General features: G+C 46.9%; 1 protein-coding gene and 1 long non-coding RNA gene across 7 annotated transcripts in view; one reads left to right on the top strand and one right to left on the bottom strand.

Annotated features, from left to right (window-relative positions):
- Positions 1-20,914, top strand: part of FRMD5 (FERM domain containing 5) — a 279,150-nt gene that overhangs the window by 223,083 nt on the left and 35,153 nt on the right. For 5 of the 6 annotated variants that reach the window (XM_081049366.1, XM_081049363.1, XM_081049365.1 and 2 more), the window contains exons 2-4: positions 13,502-13,606; positions 18,289-18,331; positions 18,568-18,646. In XM_081049366.1, coding sequence (XP_080905492.1) covers positions 13,502-13,606; positions 18,289-18,331; positions 18,568-18,646 — 227 coding nt within the window. Of the gene's footprint in view, positions 1-9,705; positions 9,835-13,501; positions 13,607-18,288; positions 18,332-18,567; positions 18,647-20,914 lie in introns of those variants that run through there. The other variant, XM_081049367.1, reaches the window with a different exon arrangement.
- The window catches only part of LOC308498069, a 28,838-nt gene continuing 17,142 nt past the window's right edge, over positions 9,219-20,914 (bottom strand). The window contains exons 2-3 of the long non-coding RNA XR_013993407.1: positions 11,775-11,839; positions 9,219-11,651 (exon numbers count right to left, since the gene is read on the bottom strand). This is a non-coding gene — a long non-coding RNA (uncharacterized lncRNA). The remainder of the gene's footprint in view (positions 11,652-11,774; positions 11,840-20,914) is intronic.

The following is a 20,914-nucleotide window of genomic DNA, read 5'->3' as shown; positions in this document are numbered from 1 at the left end:
GTCTGTCGACTGTGCCACTTCCGGTCTGATGTCACATGCTTTCCTAAGTAAGCGTCTTTGACAAAAAGAGCACCCCAGAAAACAACCTGTGAGACCCTCTACCTGGGGAGAAAAACCCACAGGACTAAATAAACGCCAATGATGTATCATCTTGCTGAGGCAGCAGCTTTTCCTGTCAGGAGCCAATGATTTCCTCTGGCGTGCACATGTCATATTGAAGCTTAGGGCTCTCTGGAGAGTACAAAGGAAGAACAAGGTTGATACCAGCTTTTGGAGACACAGAGAGTGCATATGTCCTCTCGTGTTACACCCAGCTCCTGCCTCAGCTCCCGAACCTGAGGGTTTGGGATTGGTTACCAGCTCATCTCTAATCTCCAGGATATAGAAATTTGGAAATGTTCTGGTCCTCAAAAATCTAAAAGAAAAAGGTAAGAAGAAATCTGGCTTAAAATGCTGTTCATTTCTTATTCATCATCTTCAAGTATTATAGACTAAGTTACTGGTTTCCTGTTAGGTTTGGAGGATTTCCCCCTTTGTGTGCTCTCAGAGACAGCATCTGGACTTTTTCCAACAGGAGTGGATTTCTGATTGAAACAGGCCAGTAGTGCCCAGGTCTAAGAGATCCAAAGAACTCAGAAAACAATTCAAGCAATGGGCTTAACTACACCTTTAGACATATAAGTCAGAGGATTATAAATCCACCCCAATGCTGCATAGAAGGGTGGAGCTGTATGTAGGTTGCTTCTGCAGTAGCCATATGAGAAAAATCAAAGGATGGGAATTTAACATAATGGAAAGAGTGTGAACTTTGGGGCAAGGCAGGCCTGGGTTTGAGTCCCATATACAAGTTGTATGGTCTTAGACATGTCATTTAACTCTGTTAAGCCTTAGTTTCTTCTTTTGTAAAATGGAGTTAATAGAAACCTTTTTTATGAGGCTGTTGTTAGCATTAGAGATAATGCTTGTATAACTATAGAATGCTTTGGCATGGTAGGTTCTTAAGAAATGGTAGTTATGATTTTGGGTTTGTGTTGAGAATGATGTGATGGACTCTGAGGTCCAACCGGATCTCCCTGGGAGTGCCATTGGCAGTGGTCCATATCCAGTGACTGCTTGAGGCAGGGGTGTAAAAGGCTTGGCCATTTTGGCTCAACTTGAAACAACTCTGAAGGGCCATTCTAGCTCCAGAGTTCCCCTGGTTCAGCCAAGTTGACAGTAGGCCTGCAGCACAGCTCAACTTCCTCCTCTACCCACTCCAGCTTTCCTCTACTCCTTTCCATGGGTGTTGATCACCGGAGCACTCCTTAAAAATATCCTCCCTGCTAAACTCCATCCCAGAGTCCATTTCCTGAGGAACCTGACCTGTGACAAGTGGTAAGGCAGATATCCAATCCTGTTTTAATAAGTACCCATTGATCCGAGGTGCTGAAGCCCAAAGAATATCCTGTGACACCTTGGCCAGGTGTCAGGAAATATTTCAGAAAGACAGGCAAAGCATCAGAAAAACTGTAAGGGAAAGAGGATATCCCTAGAGACCTATGGAATTTGCCCATAGGAAGGCAGTTGATAATTTCCAGAAGCTAAAAACATCCTAAATCCTATTCCACTTGAGCCCAGGAGCAAGGAAGTGTTTTCCAACATTAACTCCCTAAAAGTACTTGGCTGTGAGATTCACATCAATGTAATTAAGCAGATGTAATGATTAGCCTTTTCTAGTATTGAACTTTTAATTCGCTTTCCAATGGCAACGACCCAGCTAGAGACCTTCCTGGAAGTAGAGCCATATTTTCCTTTCCTATGACTGTGTGTGGGTGGCCTAACCAGTTATTTTGTAGCTGGGCTGTCCTGCAATGTTCCAGTGACATTGAGACTGGGAGCCCCTGCCCCACTCAAGTACAACACATCAGACAAGGTAATACCTGGGAGACTGATCCTGAAATGGATTTCTAAGGTTCAGTTAGACTGCACTTTGGACAGGGACTCCATCTCCAGGAAGTCTTAACCCCAGCACGATTCTTCTCTCTTCTTTCCTACACTGATCTCACTGGGTATTAGGAGGTGAAGACTCAGCTAATCTTCAGCTATTAGCCTGGTAGTGTCACTTAGTAGTTAATCAACAGCTGCTTCCTGAGGAGCATGTACAAGGCTCATGTGCACGATAAGTGCCAAATTGGATCCCACGCTCCATCTCTCCAGAGAATGGAGAAGGAAGTGGACATGAACGCAGGAGGGACACAGTAGGACAGTGAAGTGGTACACACAGTGCCATGAGATTAGAGGAAAGAAGCAGGCTTTTCCTGAGTTGCTTTCTCAGCTGTCTCTTAATCTCATATCCCTGCAACCTTGAGAATGCACAGGTAGGGCCTTGCCCCACGTGGTGGCTTTGATATAAAGGTGACCTTTAAACAACACAGATTTGAACTATGTGGGTCCACATATACATGGATTTTTTTTTCAATAAATATAATTGGTCCTTTGTATCCGTGTGTTTCCTATCCATGGATTCAACCAACGATGGATCAAAAACAGTATTTTCACATTCCCAACCGCAGATTCTCAACTGCAGATCTAATATACTGTTTCCCTAGTTGGGTGAATCCACAGATGCAAGGGGCCAACTGTAGAATCTAAAGTTATACGTGAATTTTCAACAGTCACTGGGGGAGGGGGAATGTCAGTATTGTGCAAGGTTCAACTGTATATTGAATTAAGTGTTTTTCCAAGTGGTTTGTCATCCATTTTTTGGCCCTCAAATAAGACAATATTGAGTTTGCGGCAGATGTGCAAGATTCTTTTCAGTTGTGACATCTCAACTTAGTGTTGCTGGCAGCCCTCAAGGGACTCTTGGTCTCAGTGTTGGTGGCCTTGCCATGCAAAGGCACAGAGATGGCAGGAATGTGCCAGAGGCCTCAGGGGCACTGCTGGTCTCAGGGCTCTGGCCTCTCGCGCCCTCACCCCTACTCTTCAGGCCGAAGAACTGCTGGAGCAGCATTGACACACTTCCAGAACTCTTGCTCCTCTGCTCTCTCCACCACACTACAAGGCCTAGACCATGGTTTTGCCTGATGCCCTGGGGATCCGGTCATCCCTGCCCCATCCCTAGTGTGCATTAGGTAATACATTTTCAAGCCCATGATTATTAATAGACCAAGCCTGTTGCTGCTCAGACACTGAAGTGTTACATCCAGGAGAACCCTGAGGAAACTAACAAGTTCAGGGACCCAGGGGCACTCACTTTTAGCTTTTACCTCAGCCCAGGTTCACAGGCCCTACCTCCAAAACAAGTTTAGGATAGTGCAGGAAGAAGTGAAGGGACACTTTATCAGCCCCTTCCCGTCTGTCATTCCCTGTCCCATCTTTATTGGACAGTTGAATTCTTAATCTTCTATACAGGGCCAGGCAAATAAACTTCATTGCCCACCCCAGCCAGACGGTCACCCCTAAGGCCCTCCCATATAGAAATTCAGGAGCCTAGGAAATCATAGGCCTGGGGAGGACAGGGGGAGGTAGCGTCTCAGGATCCATTCTGAGAAGATCCTGAACAATCCTCACTTACTGGAGGCATGCACTGGAGACCGAACACGGTTTTTCCATCACTCCCAGTGGAATGTAAAATGACCAAATTCATAGCAGGCTAACAGTTTCACATAATGGTCTTCACTGTCTCCGGTCTGCTAGAGGCAGTTTCTAGAACTGAATGAAGTGTTTAGTTACTCTTTCTATTTATTTTGAGCAATGGTGGCTGAGTTTTTTAAATTAATTAAACTAGCGATAAATGTCTTAATAAACATCTACCTTGTAAAGCTACCTAATTACCCTTTTTCAAAAAAATCTCCTTTTTGTCATTGAGAAAGATAGACCTGGAGTGTGATTACCCTGGTCAACTAATAACAGAATCAGTGACTTTGGGCACATCAGGGGACGTAAGATCATTTATATAGAGGGAACCTGAGGCTCAGAGAGGGAAAAGACTTGCCCAAGAGATTGCGGTCAGAATTTGCCTTTTCTTACTCCCATCATTTCCCTCCTGCCCCAAACGTCCTGCTCAAAGCTGAGACTTGTCTCCCTGGAATGACATCGTTGGGGCACATACCATTTATTCATTTTCCACTCCCTCATGGGCGGATAGCTGGGTCCTCTCCCAGGAAGAGAGAGAAAGGAGAAGGTTGGTCATGACAGCCAAGACAAAACTGACCGAGAAGCTTAAAGAACACAGCTACAGGGAGAAGGCAGTAGGAGGCAGAAGTTTAGGGCAGCTCCCAACCCACCTCCTAGATAAGAGTCCCTGGAGGTCAGGAAATGTTCTGGAACAGACTGCCTGCCACTGACAGCAGAACTGAGGTGAGAAGAGAGCTTTCTCTGAATTAGGTTTGATGATAACTGCCAGCTTTAGTTTCTGATAATCTAATTCATGGCAACAGTGCAGTGAGTTTTTGAGCTACTTAGCCATTGAAAGCAAATGGTCCTCTAGGTCCATCCATATCGTTGCAAATGATAAGATTTCATGTCTGACTATTACATTGTTTTGTACACATGAAGCAAATAATAAAAAAAGAAAGTAAGTAAGTAAATGGTAATTGGGGACTTGAACTTTCCAGCCAGAACTGGGCAGCTGCCCACAGTTACCAAGGGCAGAATTTGAAAACCTGGCAGGAAGGAACAGAGTTGCTCTGTGGTATTTAACTTACAAGCCTAATCCTCCAAAGTTGGCACTCTTGGTACGTGAAAACATGAGAGTGAATAAAAGTGAAAATTATGCTGACAGCTGAATTGTAATGGAGTTTAAATACCCATTTTTCCTACCCCTCATCCCAGCATTTTTGCTGCGAGAGCTGATAGTGACCAACAGGTGCCGGAGAAGGGTTGATCTAGTCTGTTGATCTCCAGACCATCAGCATCACCTTGGAACTTGTTAGAAATGCGAGTTACCAGGCCCCACCCCAGACCCACTGAACCAAAAACTCTAGGAGAGGCGCCCAGCATTCTGGGTTTGAGCAACCTTCCAGATGCTTCTGATGCAGGTTCAAGTTTGAGAGTCCAGAGCATGGTATGGTTCTGAATTTGTTGTTTATTAAGAAAACTGTACTTTCAAGTGAGCTAGCCATCTGCTTCCTACCTTGCCTCCCCCTCTACCACTGGGACAACCACTATTGGGAGATTTGGGATTTGTCTTCAGCATTTGTACAGTATACCATCTCTGCACCATCTGTTTGGCTCCTGGCCCCAGCTGTATCACTCCTCTCCTGGGACTCTTAAGTTTTGTTGTTCCGTTGAGGTGTTTTCCGCTTATACTAGGAAGAGAGGCATTTATAAATATGGCTTTGTGTCGTCAGTGGGGCCATAGGCCAAGAGTCAAGCCCTGGAACCTCACTTCCAAGTTCTATCTGCTGTGATGACAGACTTCTCAAGGGAGGCCCTGGCTGTCCTGAGGAGAAGCAGTACAAATGGCCTGTCTGTCTGGTCCTGCCAGGGATACAATAGCTGTGAGTGACTGGGTGAGCTCTGGGGAACATGGGACTCTGATCAGAGAGCCACAGGCTCTACTTGTCTGTCCCTTTCCCTTTATCTGCCAACAGGATGGGCAGTTGTCTGAAGATTCCAGGGAGAGGAATTTGAGACTACAGTTAGCTCACATTGCTTTAACTCCAGAGAGAACCAGTTAGGTTTTTTTGAAAGAGATCGAGGCTTTGGATTAAGTTAATGTAATACATTTTGCCAAATGCTTTTTTCTTTTTCTCATTAAAGATGAGGCATTAAAAGGGACCGTATAGTGTCTGTTGGAACTGTTGGAACTCCACCTCACTCAACTCCTCCTTCCCAAGTGTTAGGAGCATGTCAAGAGTGTCACGTAAGAAGCTCTGTCTCTGTCTCTGCAGTGCTGAGTAAAAGCTGCCAAGCCTCTGAGGGGTTTGGGTTCATGGCATATATTTGATATTTCCTACTCTTCTTCCAACCGAGTCTATGGAAAATAGCCTTGAGGTATGGAGAATATGTCAGTCTGTTCTTTGAGAGCCCAGTAGGGCAGATTTTCAAAATGATGGCCATCCTCCTAAGCTTGAGCATACAGCACAGGTGGACGTGTACCAGGATCCACCTGAGTATTCTCATCCCCAGAGGACTAGCTTTTGTTCCATGAGTACGTAGTCTCATTGCTAAGGTCTTGTCATGTTCAAGTTCATTCAGCCTAAAGGAAGAGGTCACAGGAGGCAGAGGAAGTAGGTAGAAAAAAAATGCACAGGGTTTTTATGTATCTTATGTCTTTTATTTTGAGCCTCACAATAATTCTTTGAAAGATATAGTATTAGTCTTGTTTTATAGATTAGAAAATGGAAGCTCAGACAATCATAGTCTGTCACTTGAATCTGTGTCTGCTCAGGTCTGGTGTCACAAGCTAAGACACGGCAGAGCAGCACCTTAACTCCGATCCTAGTGCTCACGCCCAGTGCCTCCACCTTCCCAGAGCCCTCCCCTCTCTGCTCTCTTTGCCTCCACCTCAGCTTTTAGGGGACATGAGTGACCTAACAGGATAGTTGAGAGGGCTCAAAAATGCTGGCCTCTTTCATTTATATCCAGCTCAGGATCTATCACATTTGTTGGTACTGGCCAGTGAACAGCTTTCTGGTGAGAGCAAGAGAAATTGGGGGGATAGCCACAGGGTTTTGAGAAACAGTGAGGTTACAGAGCTTGCCATATTTCACATGACTGAGGCCATTCATTACAATCCCAGAAATTCCCAGATTTGCCAAATAACATGTCCATTTGCCCTTAGGGGGAAAAAAGGCAGTAAAATGAGTTGGGGGCCAGAGGAAGTCAATTTACCCCCCAAATTCTGGACTTCATAAGTTATCTGAAGCAACATTGTATGAGTGTGTGAGTGTGTGTGTGTGTGTGTGTTTGTGAGAGAGAGAGAGAGAATGAAAATGCATTTCTCACAAATACAAAGTAATGAGTTTTTTCCTAACAAGCCTGGCTGAGTTTTCAGTAATTCTGCATCTGTGACATGACTAGTCCAGAGATATTTAGCACTGGCTGGAAAAATACAACCAAAATATATCAATCAATAGCAAGAAACAGTGATGCTTCTAAGAGTCGCCTTACTGTAAAAGTGGCCTCATCATGGAAAATAGAGACAAGTTTGCTTTTCTTCAGGCCCAGCTCAGGCTTTTTCTCTTCCCAGACACTTTACCAGGTAAAAGGAATCCACATGGGAATGATGGCTATTGAAGCCTCATCATCGATAATAAGTCTACCCCTCTCGTTCCTGCTCTTACATGCTGTACAAACAGCAGGTTTGAAGGTTCTGTTCCAGAGGGTCCTAATTGCCCTTGTTGAGTCTGGGTTGGACCATCTGTGCTGACAGAACACTTAGTCCTCCCTCCCATGACATTTATTTGCGCACAGTGACCTCCATGTTCCAGACTGGATGTGTTTCCCTGCCCCACGTGCATGTCTTCTGCATGCCATACGCCATACCATGTGGTGATGAGCTCAGCCAGTTCCCTGACCTGAGCAAGGACTGCCAGCAGGGCTCCCTGAGGCACCACGCCTGGCATCTGAACCTGCAGATATCTATTTGCATCATATAAATCACCCCGACTCCCTCAATTTACATGTAATGCCAAGTATTTGTACAAGAAGTTGCTGTGTTTATTAAGGATTAGGTGAGGCCAATGGCTGCAGGAGAGTGGATTAGCACTGTACCTCTCATCCTCTGAACTGTGACTTCCTTCCACTGGGGCCGGGTCTCTCCTCCCGTCCCCACACGGCCACCTGGCCCCACAGCAGCTCCCCCACGTGGTGCTACAGCCTAGATTCCAAGTGCCCGTATGGGGCCCATCCTTCCCAGCCTTACTGTGAGTTCTAGAGTCCATCTCCTCTGAGGGTAGGAAACAGAGGGCACGCCTGGGCAGGGCTCAGCTATGGCCTTGCTGCATTTGGGGGGACCTGCTATAAAAGACAGTATGGCTGCATTGTACCCTGGAATGAACTTCCCCGTCTTCTCCCAGAATGAGCTGGCTGCTTTTGAGCTGCAGCCTCAGCAGTTCCTGGACAGATTTTGTTGGTTTAGGACTAAGCAAGAAAAGTGGGATCCTGGGCCAGGAGCTCGGCAGGGGTTTCCTTCCTTCAAAGAAAATGTGCTGAGGTTAAGAAATCTGGAGCCCTGCTGTTAGCATTTGTGCCCCTTATCTTCCTCTGCCTAGGAAAGCTAGGCTGGGTGTTGCATGTGAACACAGAGGCAGGACTGCACCCCAGTGATTGATTCACACTTTCAGTTCGGCTTACTCATGCCATGGCCCTGAGAAGATGAGCTAATGTGGCTGTTCCTCTGTGACATTAAAGTGCTTTTCCACAGCATCTGCTCCTGAACCTGGCAGACATCGGCACACACATGCCCTGAGAGGACACTGACGAGGCAAGCAAAGAAGTGTTTGGCCTACAAACACTTTAAATGGAAAATTAAGCTAGAATAGAGAGGCTGGCTGAGAAGCCATCTCACCCCCGTTGCCCACTTCTTCCCTGTCAGGCCTCTGCGGATAACTTGTTTGGCTCCTGCCCTCTCCTCTAGGCACCCCATCCTGCCATGGCCTTATTCCATCCCTGGATTCTTGTGCCTTTGGACTGCAGGTGCCCGCTGTCTCCTGCCCTGCATCTCACCTCTGCTTTCTCAGGGCCCATGAAACTGTGGCCAGATCCCCTTTAACAGCATGTGGCCCAGGAGCTGAGAAAGTTGGACTCACTCTTGCCCTCTTCAGGACTCGCGTAGTTTGCTCTTAAAATCGGCCTGCCTCACAGGTAAGCCGGATGGAATAAGGTGAGGCCTAACGAGTGAGGAGCTTTCCAAATGTTAGCCCCTCTGATCGGGATGCACCCGCCAGAGTCCCTGGGATTGACACCATGATGGATTTGAATAAAACTGTTCTCTTGTACAAGGGTACTGACAATGAAGCAGAAAAATGCAATTAACTTTGACTAGTTTAGGTCACTGGTCCACGCCTGCGTATTGCTTGCTGCCCCAGTCCTGTCCCTGAAGAACAGACAAACCATAGAGAATGAGAACGAGGCGCTCCAGGGAGGGGCAGGAACATGACTTCTCCCATCCTCAAAGCTGCAGAATGACTTATCTAAGGGGCTCCCGAATCATTCTGTGCACCATGTAGAGAGAGAGAATGGATTACACTTACATGCACTATTATTTTCAAATATGTGTGGGTACTACTGTGGTTCATAAAATACAGTTTATTTTTAATGAGTGCTTAGTAAGTTATTTTGACCCAACAATGACTTTGGGAAGAGGATAACCTCAGACGTGTAGCTGGATTTGGGTGCTCTGCCTCGGCTCACTTGCCCTGAAGATAAACATCCTCAGGCCGGGAGCCCTGACTTTGTGACTAAAGAGGAAGCACCTGTCACCCTAAGTGCCTGTTTCTTCAGTATAATCAATGGCAAACATTTAACACATAATACATGGGTTAGCCATAGTGTGAGGGCAACTGCAGGCAAAAGGAAAAGAAGATAGAACTCACTGGACTTTGCCATCCAGCCAAAAGAGAAGACTGCCCGCCACAGAATATTCCAGAAAGCCCCAGACTTAGGGCAGGGAGACCATGGAGAGGAAATACTAGGACACTACTGGCATCTGGAAGTGCAAGGGGACCCACTAGGCCAGGAAGTTTAAAATTCCTAAACTCTTGCCCCTGCCGACAGCTTCTCGTAGGGAGCCTACCATGATGATTCAGCTGAATGTGACCCCCGCTGAAGGCTGCTTCAGGTCACTCCACCAGCCACAGATGTGAGCTCTCCAAGAGAGGGACAGGTTGCCACTCTCTGTGAAAGGTACCACAGCAGTGCTCTTAGTTGATTCTGCCTTTAGTTTAAATTTCATGGAATTCTGCCATAAGGACAAGCTCTGTCCTAACCTCTCTCCCTGATCCCCTCACCTCCCACCCTCCAGCCTTGGAGAAATAGCAAAGGAAGATGCTTCTCTTCATTAGTCTACACAAGAGCCTTTTAGCTCAGAATCATGCATCTACCACTGGTAAATGGGAACCTGAGGGAACCAGGACTTCATGGTGGGGAGCAGCAGTTTCACCAGATGTTTAGAAGTAACAAGAAAAGATCCTTTTTTATTGATACAGGGAATGTGTAATGAGCTATGTGTTTTTTCATAAATACTTGAAGAGAAAAGCTATGCTTCCTTTTTCTTCCTATGAAGTGGGAGAACTCAGGTGGGAGCTACTGAATTTAAGGTTCTTGCCAGCTAAGAGCCCTATAAGTGTATTTGAGCTGCCAGCCTTTGAGAATGAGTTGTTTTTATGGAAGGCATGATTCTTAGGAAAAGCCCGCGTGATTTCTATCACAGAAGCACCTTTCCCCCAGGGCGACCCCAGGCTCCTGCTAATACAGTTGTTGTATGTATGAAGTGAACTTAGGCATTAGAACTCACCCCCGCTGATCTCAGTATAGCAGCCAGCTTGGTACAAAGTAAAATTTGTGGAGAAAAATATTCACAATATGCAACTGTCTCTTAATATTCCATTTCAGTTGCTCCGAGAAGGGTAATAGCACAGGGCATACTGCTTGGAATAGAGTTAAACATAGTTTTCTGCACCCAGAAGAACCTTAAAAATGACTTTAAGCTCTTCCCATATTCTGGGGCATCACTAAGAAAATAGTTGGCAGCCCCTGCCCCAAAAGACAGTCGTCGATGGAGTCCTTTGAAAGACCTGATTCGCGGCCCACTGCCCAGAAGTCCCAGTGTTATTCCTAGCAAGTCTCTGTCCTGAAAGTAGCTCTTTCTGGTGGCAGACCAAAGAGGGGGAGAATGGGGCCACAGCCTTGGGATTATGTTGTGAGGAGTGTGGGGGACCAGCAGAAGGGGGGGTGCCCACACAGCACCACCTTCTCAGTTGAGCTGTCTACTCACTCATCCTCCCAGTCCTCCAAGGATAAGCTTCTTAAGATATTTGCTGGGGCCCATCCGGTGGCTCAGGTGGTTGGAGCGCCATGTTCCTAATGCCGAGGTCACCGGTTCGATTCCCACGTGGGCCAGTGAGCTGCACCCTCTACAGCTAAGGTTGTGAACAACAGCTCTCCCTGGGGCTGGGCTGCTGCGGGCTACTGTGTGCTACCAGGAGCGGCCAGTGGTCAGCGTGAGTGGCTGGCAGCCAGCGAGAGCTGTCATGAGCTGCTGTAAGCAGCGACCAACTGTCTCAGCCGGCGGGAAGGCATGGCTCCTAATACCAGTATGGGCCAGGGAGCTGTGTCCTACACAACTAGACTGAGAAACAATGGCTTGAACTGGAGTTGGGAGGGGGTGGGGAGAAGCAGAAGAAGGAGAGGGGGAGAAAGATATTTGCTGAGAGATTTGATATCCTCCCCTAGTTTCCCCTTGAATTGTATAGGGTGAGCCAGCAGAAGGGGAAGAGGTAAACCGATGGCCTTGGGCCTTGGTGCAGGTGAGGTACTTTGGATCTTATGAGACAATCTTGATTTGGTTGCAGAATGAGACACAGACCCAGCAGAGATGATTATCTCAGCTGTGGAGACCACTGGGGACAGGCCCAGAGATCAATGTCTTGCAGAGCTCCAGATGTTCTGATAGTTTCTTGCAAGTCATTCTCCCAGCTCATCCCAGATACCCAGGCAGGTCCCTGAAGGAGAAGGTTATGAGTTTAGAAATGGTCTAATTTCCTCACATTTTGCAAAACTTTTTAGCTAACCGCTACTTGTTATTATTCAGTCATTTATTCAATAAATAATTATTGAGGACCTACCTGCCATATGCCAGGCCCTGTGCTAAGTTCTGGGGGAGGGCTCCTGCTCTCATGAATATTATAGCCTGGAAAGGGAGCAGACAACAAATAAACAAGATAATTACAGATTACTGTCAGTGCTGTGAAGGAAATAAACAGGATAAATGAGATAGAAAGTAACTGGGAGGGGCTGTTCTACAGGGAGGACCTTTCTGCAGAGAGGACATTTGAGCTGAGCCCTCAAGGACAGAAGGAGTAGCCATGGGAAGCTGGATGGAGGGAGAAGCCAGGCAGAGGGAATACAAAGATGCAGAGGCAGAAAAGCTTTGGAGCGTTCAGGAACAGACGCTGTAGTCTGACAGTAGTGAGGAGAATGATTTGGGATGAGTTCAGCGAAGAGGCAGGAGCCAGGTCGTGTAGGGCCTTGGAGGCCATGATCAGAGTTTGGATTTTATTCTGAGAGCACCAGGAAGCCACTAACAGTGTTAAGCAGGAGTGGTAATGTAATTAAAGATCGCTGTGTGCTCACTGCTGCCTTGTTTGTAATAGCAGATTAGAAACACATTCCATCAATATAAAGCTGGGTAAATAAATTGAGGTTCATTCCAGTGGTATGCAGCTGTTAAAAACTGGGTAGCGTATCTATCTATATGAAGGATTCGCCAGGTACCCTAAGTGGCGGAAACTATCCCAAGAAACAGAATACAGTACAAAATATGCCGCCAGTGTTGTTTTTTGTGTTTGTTTTTGTTTTATAATTCAAGCCTTGTTTTCTGTTTTGTTTGTTTGTTTTTAATTGGGGAATATGGGGAACAGGGTGTTTCTCCAGGGCCCATCAGCCCCAAGTCGTTGTCCTTCAATCTAGTTGTGGAGGGCGCAGCTCAGCTCCAGCTCCATTTGCCGTTTTCAATCTTAGTTGCAGGGGGCCCACCATTCCATGTGGGAACCAAACTAGCAACCCTGTTGTTCAGAGCTCGCGCTCTAACCAACTGAGCCATCCGGCTGCCCCGCTGCCAGTGAATTTTTAAAAGAGGAGATGTATGTCTTATAGGCTTGCCCATGTGTAAAATACCTCATTAAGGATATACAAGAAGCTGGTAAGGGGTTGCTTCCGGGGAAGGAAACTGAGGCTCAGGGTGAATAGGGTAGAAGGGAGATTTACACTTCATAGTATATCCTTTTGTATGTTTGAACATCTTACTAGGTGCCTGTATTATTCACCAAAGACATGTCTAAATTGTGGTCATCCTGGTTGCTATGTGGAGAGAGGATGAGAGCAGAAGCAGAGAACCTGTTAGAAGGTTCTGGCTGTGGTCCAGTTGAGAGATGGCGGTGGCTTGACCTACGGGATTGCTAATGGGGATGAAGAGCAGTGAATAGATTCAAGATATCCTTTAGAAGCACAGCCAGCTGGACTTCGTGTATTCCACACGGACATTCCCTATTCCCAAACTGACATTCCCTAGAAAAACTTTGTGCATCAGAGATGAAACTGGGCTCACTTAATTCTACTCTGGCTTCTCTGACATTTTTGAGGAAGGAAGGGTTCTTGGACCCCTTTCAGGTGCTAAAAGCCTCAGAATTCCAGAGAATGTATCTAATGTATCACAATATGGAAGACACAGTTAGGGACATGTGCCCCTTGCATATCCTCATGCAACTGTTATAAATGATTTTTTATGACTCTTCAAACAAAGTTCCACTGAAGAAGTCCTCTCATTTCTCAATGGAGCTTTTTTCCTTTGCAGAGAGATGCCAAAGGCCAGTACCTGTTTGACCTTCTTTGCCACCACCTGAACCTACTTGAGAAAGACTATTTTGGGATCCGCTTTGTAGACCCAGATAAGCAGCGGGTAAGTCAATATTCAAAGCACAAATGGAGGAGAGGGTTGGTCGATAAGCCTGAAGCTTTGAGCTGTCACTCATATAAAGAGTCAGGGACCAACCAGACATTGCAGTTGGGTGTCATCTCTTCAAATCATATTATGAGACCTGAAGACACCTTAGTAGAGCTCACCTAGTGTGCCCATCGTTTTACAGATGCTGAAATGGCAGCCTGGAGAGCTATAGTGATTTGCCCAAAGTTGCCCAGTTGGAGGCAGAGTGGCTGGACTAGTGTTGTGGTCTTGGAGCCCAGGTCGCAGGCTGAGTACCCTTTCTAGTAAATGGGCTGAACCACATTGTCAGGTTAGAAAGGGCCTCACCTGAAGTGCCACACCAGCCCAGTCTGGGGAGGGGAAAAAGCCGAATTGATGTGGGCCTTTCGGCACCTTGCAAAGCTATTATACAATTCTTTTTCTGCCCTACACAATATGGGCGGCTCTACAGATATAAGGCATTGGCAAGGGCTGTGATACTCCTGACAGATATAGGAACAAGTCCATTCTCCCCCGGCCCCTGCCCATCTTTCCAGCGTCACCTCCCTGCTGTGGCCCAGCCAGACAGTACCGTGACCCACACATGTCATCCTCCTCTCTTGTCACCTATACAGTTCCCCCTGACTGGACTATTTCTTCTCCCTCTCCTTACTTCTCTACTCTCGACACTTTTTTTCTGGCTAACGCCTTCTCACACGTAAGGTCTTAGCTTAGACTTTACTTCTTCCAGAAGTCTTCCCTAACCCGCATTCTGAATAAGGGGGCGTGTATACCCCATCTGCCCTGTACGCCCCCTGCTGTAGCACTTATTACACCATGCTGTCATTGTCTGTGTGCAAAACTTTAAGTCCCCGGAGGGCATATACTACCTCTCATTCATCACTACCCCGGGAACTAGCATGGGGTCTGGGACATAATGGCTGTTTAATAAGTATTTGCTGAAGGAGTAATGAGTGAGTGAGTTAATGGTCAGTAGTGCCGTATTTCTCCCCTCTACTTGCCCAGCTGGCCTGCTAGCAGACACCTGCAGTTTCTACAGCTTCTGACCATCAGCCCTTTGCTCTCTGTGGGGGTGTACTCTCTGGCATCCCCACTGAACTGGGAAAGTATTTGGAAGCATTCAGGCCTCTATGTCTCCCTTCCCTACACCCTGTCTACTACCCATTCTTGCCTACCACCCTCCACAAACATGATCATTATGAATCCCAGAGCACCACCTTTCATGGGTCCACTAATTTTCTTCACAGCTCCACACTTGGGCTTCATCTTTGTCACCATTCGGGAGCCTTGAAGGGAGCCCCAGAGTGTGCAGCCTCCCAGCAGTACCCAGGGACACAGAGAACAACTGAATAGATACCCCTTCACCAGAGTCACGTGCTGTTCTGTTTTTCAATGCTCTGAGTCACTGTGTCTCCAGATCCCATTGAGGGTTTTATGCTAAACACATGAGCTTTAAGAAAGAATCAAAAGGACCGTATCCCTTTCCTTTGACAAGCCCTGCCCCACTTCGCTGACATATTTTGTTCCTCCTGGCTCAACAGAATTTTGAGCATCATCAGTATTTGGGAAGTAGTGTCGAGGTCAGCCCCTCCCCCTGTGGAGGCTCCACTGACTTGACATAAATACTGTCCTTAGCTCGGGTCCACAGTAGAAGACCCCAAAAGTGCCACGACACTGGGCAGCTACATGTCCTCACATGCTAGAGTTGTCCATTTGACTATATGATAATGAACTAGTTTTACAAAGAGGTTTTCTGTTGTTTATTTGTTTATTTTTCGGTCTGAACTATTTCTCCTTAAGAAGGAAGGCCAGTTACCCCAAGGTCTCTTCATCTCCTAAATAGAGCGGCGTATAAAGGGGAAAAAAAGGTAAAATGTGTCTTGTTTATTATTTTTAAGTTCGGTCCGAATGCACTTGAGGAGAATAAGAGAATATGTTGAGGTGATTAAGATTAAAAGCAGAAGGAGACGGAGAAAAATAAGAAAATAGGAAAACGGAGAAATAAGCATTTATGGAGTGGCTGCTGTGTGCTGGGCTCTGCACTAAGCACAAACCTAAATCTTTCAGCCAATGGGCACTGGGCACTGAGCTGCACCAGGCTCTAAGCTAAACGCTTCACCTATGTTATTTAATCCTCACCACCAATGAAATGAGTATTCACAACGATATTATTCGTTCTCCAGATGGGTACATAAAGTCTCAGACAGGCTAAGTAACTTTCCCATGGCAGATGGCAAAGCATGTCTCCAGCTCAGACCTGTCTGACTAAGGACCTGTGTGGTTTTTAAGGTTCCTTGTCGGATTCATACCTGAGAGCCTCGAAAGCTATGTGATTCTATGCCTTTATTAAGGGGTTAAGGAGAGCAGGGAGGCTTGAGAGGGTACTTGAGACTTGTGAGGAAATGGACCTGTAAAGAATTGCATTCCCAGATCTACTGATTCAGGGTCGAATGCAGGAGGTAAGTTCCCCAGTTCCTCCAGGGTACGAGGCCCTAAAATAAACCTCCTCCCCTGGGGCACCAGGCAGTCCGAGCCCCGTGTTCACATCCATCCCAGCACTGCTTGCTCTGCAGCGGTCTCCATGGCTCTGGGAATTCTCCTGGCCCTTCCTGGAGGAGCTGCCCTCTCTGCGCCTCTCCCCTGTTCCTGGCTCAGGCCCAGGGCCTCAGCCTGCTCTCAGCCTCTCCTTTCAAGCCTGTAGAGTCTGAATATTGTGCCAGACTGGCCCATTCACCTAAATACAGGAGCAAGTTCCCCTCTCCAAACTTTCTTTTCCTCTTCTCCTGACCCCTCCTCCCTAAACCCTGTTAACAGTTGGCTGGTGATTCTGGGACCCAGACTGAGCCAAACAGATGCAAAAGGGAACCCTGGCCGTCACCGTGTTCTTGGGATCGCTTCAAGATTTCTCTACCAGACCCTTAAAGTCTCTTGGACAAGCCGGGACAGCTTTCTACTCCCTTCTCACCCCCATCCTAACCTCCTCCAGCCTCACTTCTTTCTTCAGCTCTCACTTTAGTACAAACTAAAGTCTTCTCTCCAGCTCTTGCCAAAAGGAATAGTCTTTTTGTCACTCAGCTCCATCTGCCTTCTGCTGATAACGGATCTCACAAGTCATTCCTCTTAGTTGCTGTCTTTGTTTATTTTAATCTGTCACTAGAATGTCTAGGGGTGGTCTTTCTGAGTCCCAGATACTTGTTGTGTTCTCCTCTCTGTACAAAGTTCTGGTGTGTTCCGAAAAGACAGGTCTCCTCCACCTTCACCAGCACAGCCTGGAAACCCCAGTTGTTTCCATGCAATTTCACCTCTTGTCTTTGCTTCCCTGTGAAGCGAGCCGCAGTGGGCCATGTAATGTGAGAAGGACCTCTTAACCACACTGAGTGGCTGTAATGAGTTGCCAGCCTCATGGGAACTCAGATCAGAGGAAGCAAGAGAGCAGAATGTCAGCCCAGATTATCCATGTAGAGCTGACGGGAGAACTGGCTCTTAGTGGGTCCGTTAACTGCATGACCCATGGCCCAGCCCAGAAGGTGAGAGCTGGGAATCAGGGGAGGCCAGGATGCCGTCTGCGTGGCCCTGGCTGCTTTCCTGGCCAAAGCGAGAACTCTGCCAAGATGTTACACTAAATGGAAGTAGCCAGAAAAGAGGGAGGTGTGGACTCGGTTCCTTCATCCATTCCATAGCTGCACATTGAACACTGTGCTGGGCATGAGCGTACAGAGTACACAGAACAGTTTTCTGCCCTCATAGAGCTTATGACTAATGGTTTTAAGCTACTCCCAGGTAACCAAACTCCAAATAACGGTAGTTCTAGCTCTCTGCAAATTGTCATGGTTCCTGATTAGCATAAAAGCAGCAAATATCAACATTGCATTTTATAAAGCATCTATGTAGAACTTGGAAGCAGATATAAAAGGGTCGCATTGCCTCCTTCCCCCAAACAAGTATCATGAGGGGAAAATGTACTGCTACTATGTCCAGCCTCTATGAAAATCCAAGGGGAACAGGATACTGTCGTACACGTCGGTTGTGGTTAGTTGTTTTACAAGACAGAGTTTAAACATCCCTGGATGCCAAGAAATCCTGAGCATGTCTCCCTCACACGGGTTGGCAATCTGTGTTACTCAAACAAAGACGGAATACACACCAGCCATCCCTGCCTTCTCACCACTTATGAAATTCAACTTGTCAGTACTTTCTAGAGCTGCTACCCATAGCCTCTGTCCCCATACCCCTGCCAAAAAAAAAAAAGAAAAGTTGGCACATAGCATAAACATACACATCCCATTAAAGTCAGCGTTTCCCTACTCAAGCCAGGCGGGGCTTTATTCGCATCACACATACGTGCATGCCCTTATACCTCCTGGTAGGCCAGAAACATGGCTCAGAACTTTGGCACCCTACTTTGGAAAGTGGCCTTGCCAGGGAAGCCCAGAAATGGCATCTGAAGCTGGAACTCTTCTCCCCTTCACAGCTGGTTCCCCACGGAGCTTATTTCAGAAAATCATATCACTCTTTACTCTCCAAGCCTACATACCACAAGCTTCTGGGCTGCTTTCACCCTGGGCTACAATCTGTCTGGTTATTTAAATTGGATGAAACTAGCTGTATTTGACACTGCTTCTCATTAGGATTTCCTTGTTCTGTGCTCCCTGTTTCAGCATTGGTTGGAGTTTACAAAGTCTGTGGGGAAGCAATTGAGATGTAAGTATTCTCCAAGAAAGGACTCCCGGCCCTGGGCAGGGGGGCATGAAACCTCCTGCTTATGTTACAGTAAGGCTTGCTAATTCTCCACTGTTCCGAGTATAAGTTGCCCTAAACATCTGAGGATCTTCTCCTGAGGGGTCAGGGCCTGTGCATCCTGGGGGGGGCGGGGGGGGGGACCTAGTCATCTCCGGGTGAGCGGGTCTTCCCTGATGGGCTCCTCCTTTTCTCTACAGCCCAGCCTCCATTCACCATGTGTTTCCGTGTGAAGTTTTACCCTGCAGACCCCGCTGCCCTGAAAGAAGAAATAACCAGGTGAGGCTGAACGAACACACCTCTCTCGGCCACTAAGATCTGTTGGAAAGGATAGGAGAGAGGGACTGTCACCTCTCAGATCCTCTCATTTGGAAGCTCCTGGCTCTCGTAGGCAAGGAATTCATCCTAAATATAAGCTCACTTCTGTATTTCATTTCCACATGCTTTCTTTGCTCTCCCCCTCAGTAGAATTAGAACAGAATGAGCTTTTTCCCTTCAAGTGTGAACTGGTCATTTGCAAAGGGACCTAGACTAACCAATTAATCCAATGCGTTTTTTCTTTTACCTGTGATGTAGCCACCGTGGACGTCTTTGGAGAGGGCTGTGTTGCTGCTTTTTTTTTTTTTGGGGGGGGGTGATGTAAATAGACCCCAGTGGCCTAATGTACTTGGGAAATGCCAAAGCATGACACTGAAAGACAAGCTGGGAAATACTGAGGATTTTAAAGCCAAGTGGGTAAATGCCAGTGTGCTGACGGATCAGGTCTGTGATAAACTCGTCATTGTGGCCATTATGTTCTGTGCAGAGCAGACGGCTGCATGGAATGAATCCTATCTCATCCAGCACCACTTGAGGATGAAAAAGAACCTCTGTGCCCACAACCATCCTATAAGAGGGTCAATGAATGGGCGCTTCGAAGCTTCCCCAGGGTTTTTTGTGTCTCTGAGCCAAATTCACTCTAACAGTAGTGCCTCAGAGATTCAGGAACTCTCTGTAACAGGAATCCTTAATTTTTCCATTAGAAAGATCTAATGTTGACATAAGCCAAACCTTGATGTTCCCTTGTAGAGGGTGGGACAGGTGACGAGGTCGTGCCAGGGAATCCTAGAGCTGAGGAGGAGACAGCCCTGCCAGCTCTACCCTCTCACTACAACCTTGGGGACAGTGAAGACTGAGGTGAGGCCATTACCAGTCATTTAGACTGTTTGTCCTGTACGGCTTGGAGATTTACTTCTAGACCCTGAACTGCTTGGGACAATCCCAAAGAAAGGAATGAGAAGGGAAGACGGAAGGAAAGAAAAATAGGAATTATTTTTACTTCCTGTTCTGAAGCGGGATGCCACTACCTTTATTTACATCAGGTAAAAGGAGCAAATCTTCTTTGAGAAGGAAAATAAGGAAACGGGGAGAGATGAGGGCAAGAAACAGGAACAAGTGGTACAAAGGAAGCAAAGAAGTAGGACAGGGAGGGAAAGTGGCTGCTTCACATGGGCCCTGGAAGACCATCAGGTCAGAAGGATCAGGAGAGTGGTCTCCTTCAGGCATAGGGAGCAGTGTACACCCACCTACTTGGAAACACCGAGGACGGGGAGGTGTATAGTTGGAACCAAACCTCATGCTCCTGACTAAACATAGAAACTACAGGCTCTGCTCATCCCTGTGGAAGTGGATGTGACTCCCACTTTGCTTCTGAAAATCAAGCTCATCCATATTAATGAACAGTCCTGTAGCTTTAGGCAGAACAATGAGGGTGGAACCACTGTGTTTGCAACTTAAACAGAGATGAGTTTTGGCAAAGCACTAGCCTGCCTCACTCATGATCTCGAGTGTTTGCCTTACTTCTGAGCACATACCTCTCTCGCTCCCTCTCTCCCTCTATCCTTCCCTCCCTCCCTCCCTCCCTCCCTCCCCCCATCTCCCTGCCCCTCCCTCTCTCTCTGTGATGATGCCAGGGCAGACCCAGAAGTCTGCTCTCCTGTCCACATGTCAGAGCAAATTTAACACATCTTTGCTGAGAGTCTAGCACCTCACCTCCTAACACCACACATCAGAATCGCCTGGTCCACAACTCAGTGGACTGACAGTGGGATGAGAGAGATTGGTCTAATACAACCCAGTGAGAGCACCACAGATATATGGCTTTCTGATTTGATTAAAGGACAAAACTATATAGTTACTTGGCCCTTAGGAGGAGCTCTTAACAATACATTTTTCTAAATCAGTGTCACTGCATAATGTTAATGTACAGACCCTCCTACTCAACAAGCAGCATTGACCTGGGAGCTCAGATCCTCTTTTGTCACTTCTTGACTATGTGGCTTTGAATATAAGATATTTAACCTGTATGACCTTCAGATTCCTCATTTATAAAATGAGGATAGTAATAATACCTGGTAGAATTGTTGGGAGGATTAACCACTGTACAAGGTCTTGTACTTTTTAATATACCCCCCAATAAGCCCTGCACTGGGCACAGGCTTGATATCTGTGTACTGCCAGATTGATCACATGGTCCGTGGACCCCAAGGGCTCTGCATGGGGCACAAG

This window comes from Rhinolophus hipposideros (assembly GCF_964194185.1).
Source record: "Rhinolophus hipposideros genome assembly, chromosome: 5".
Lineage (NCBI taxonomy): Eukaryota > Metazoa > Chordata > Mammalia > Chiroptera > Rhinolophidae > Rhinolophus > Rhinolophus hipposideros.
This window is presented reverse-complemented; position numbering and strand designations above follow the sequence as displayed.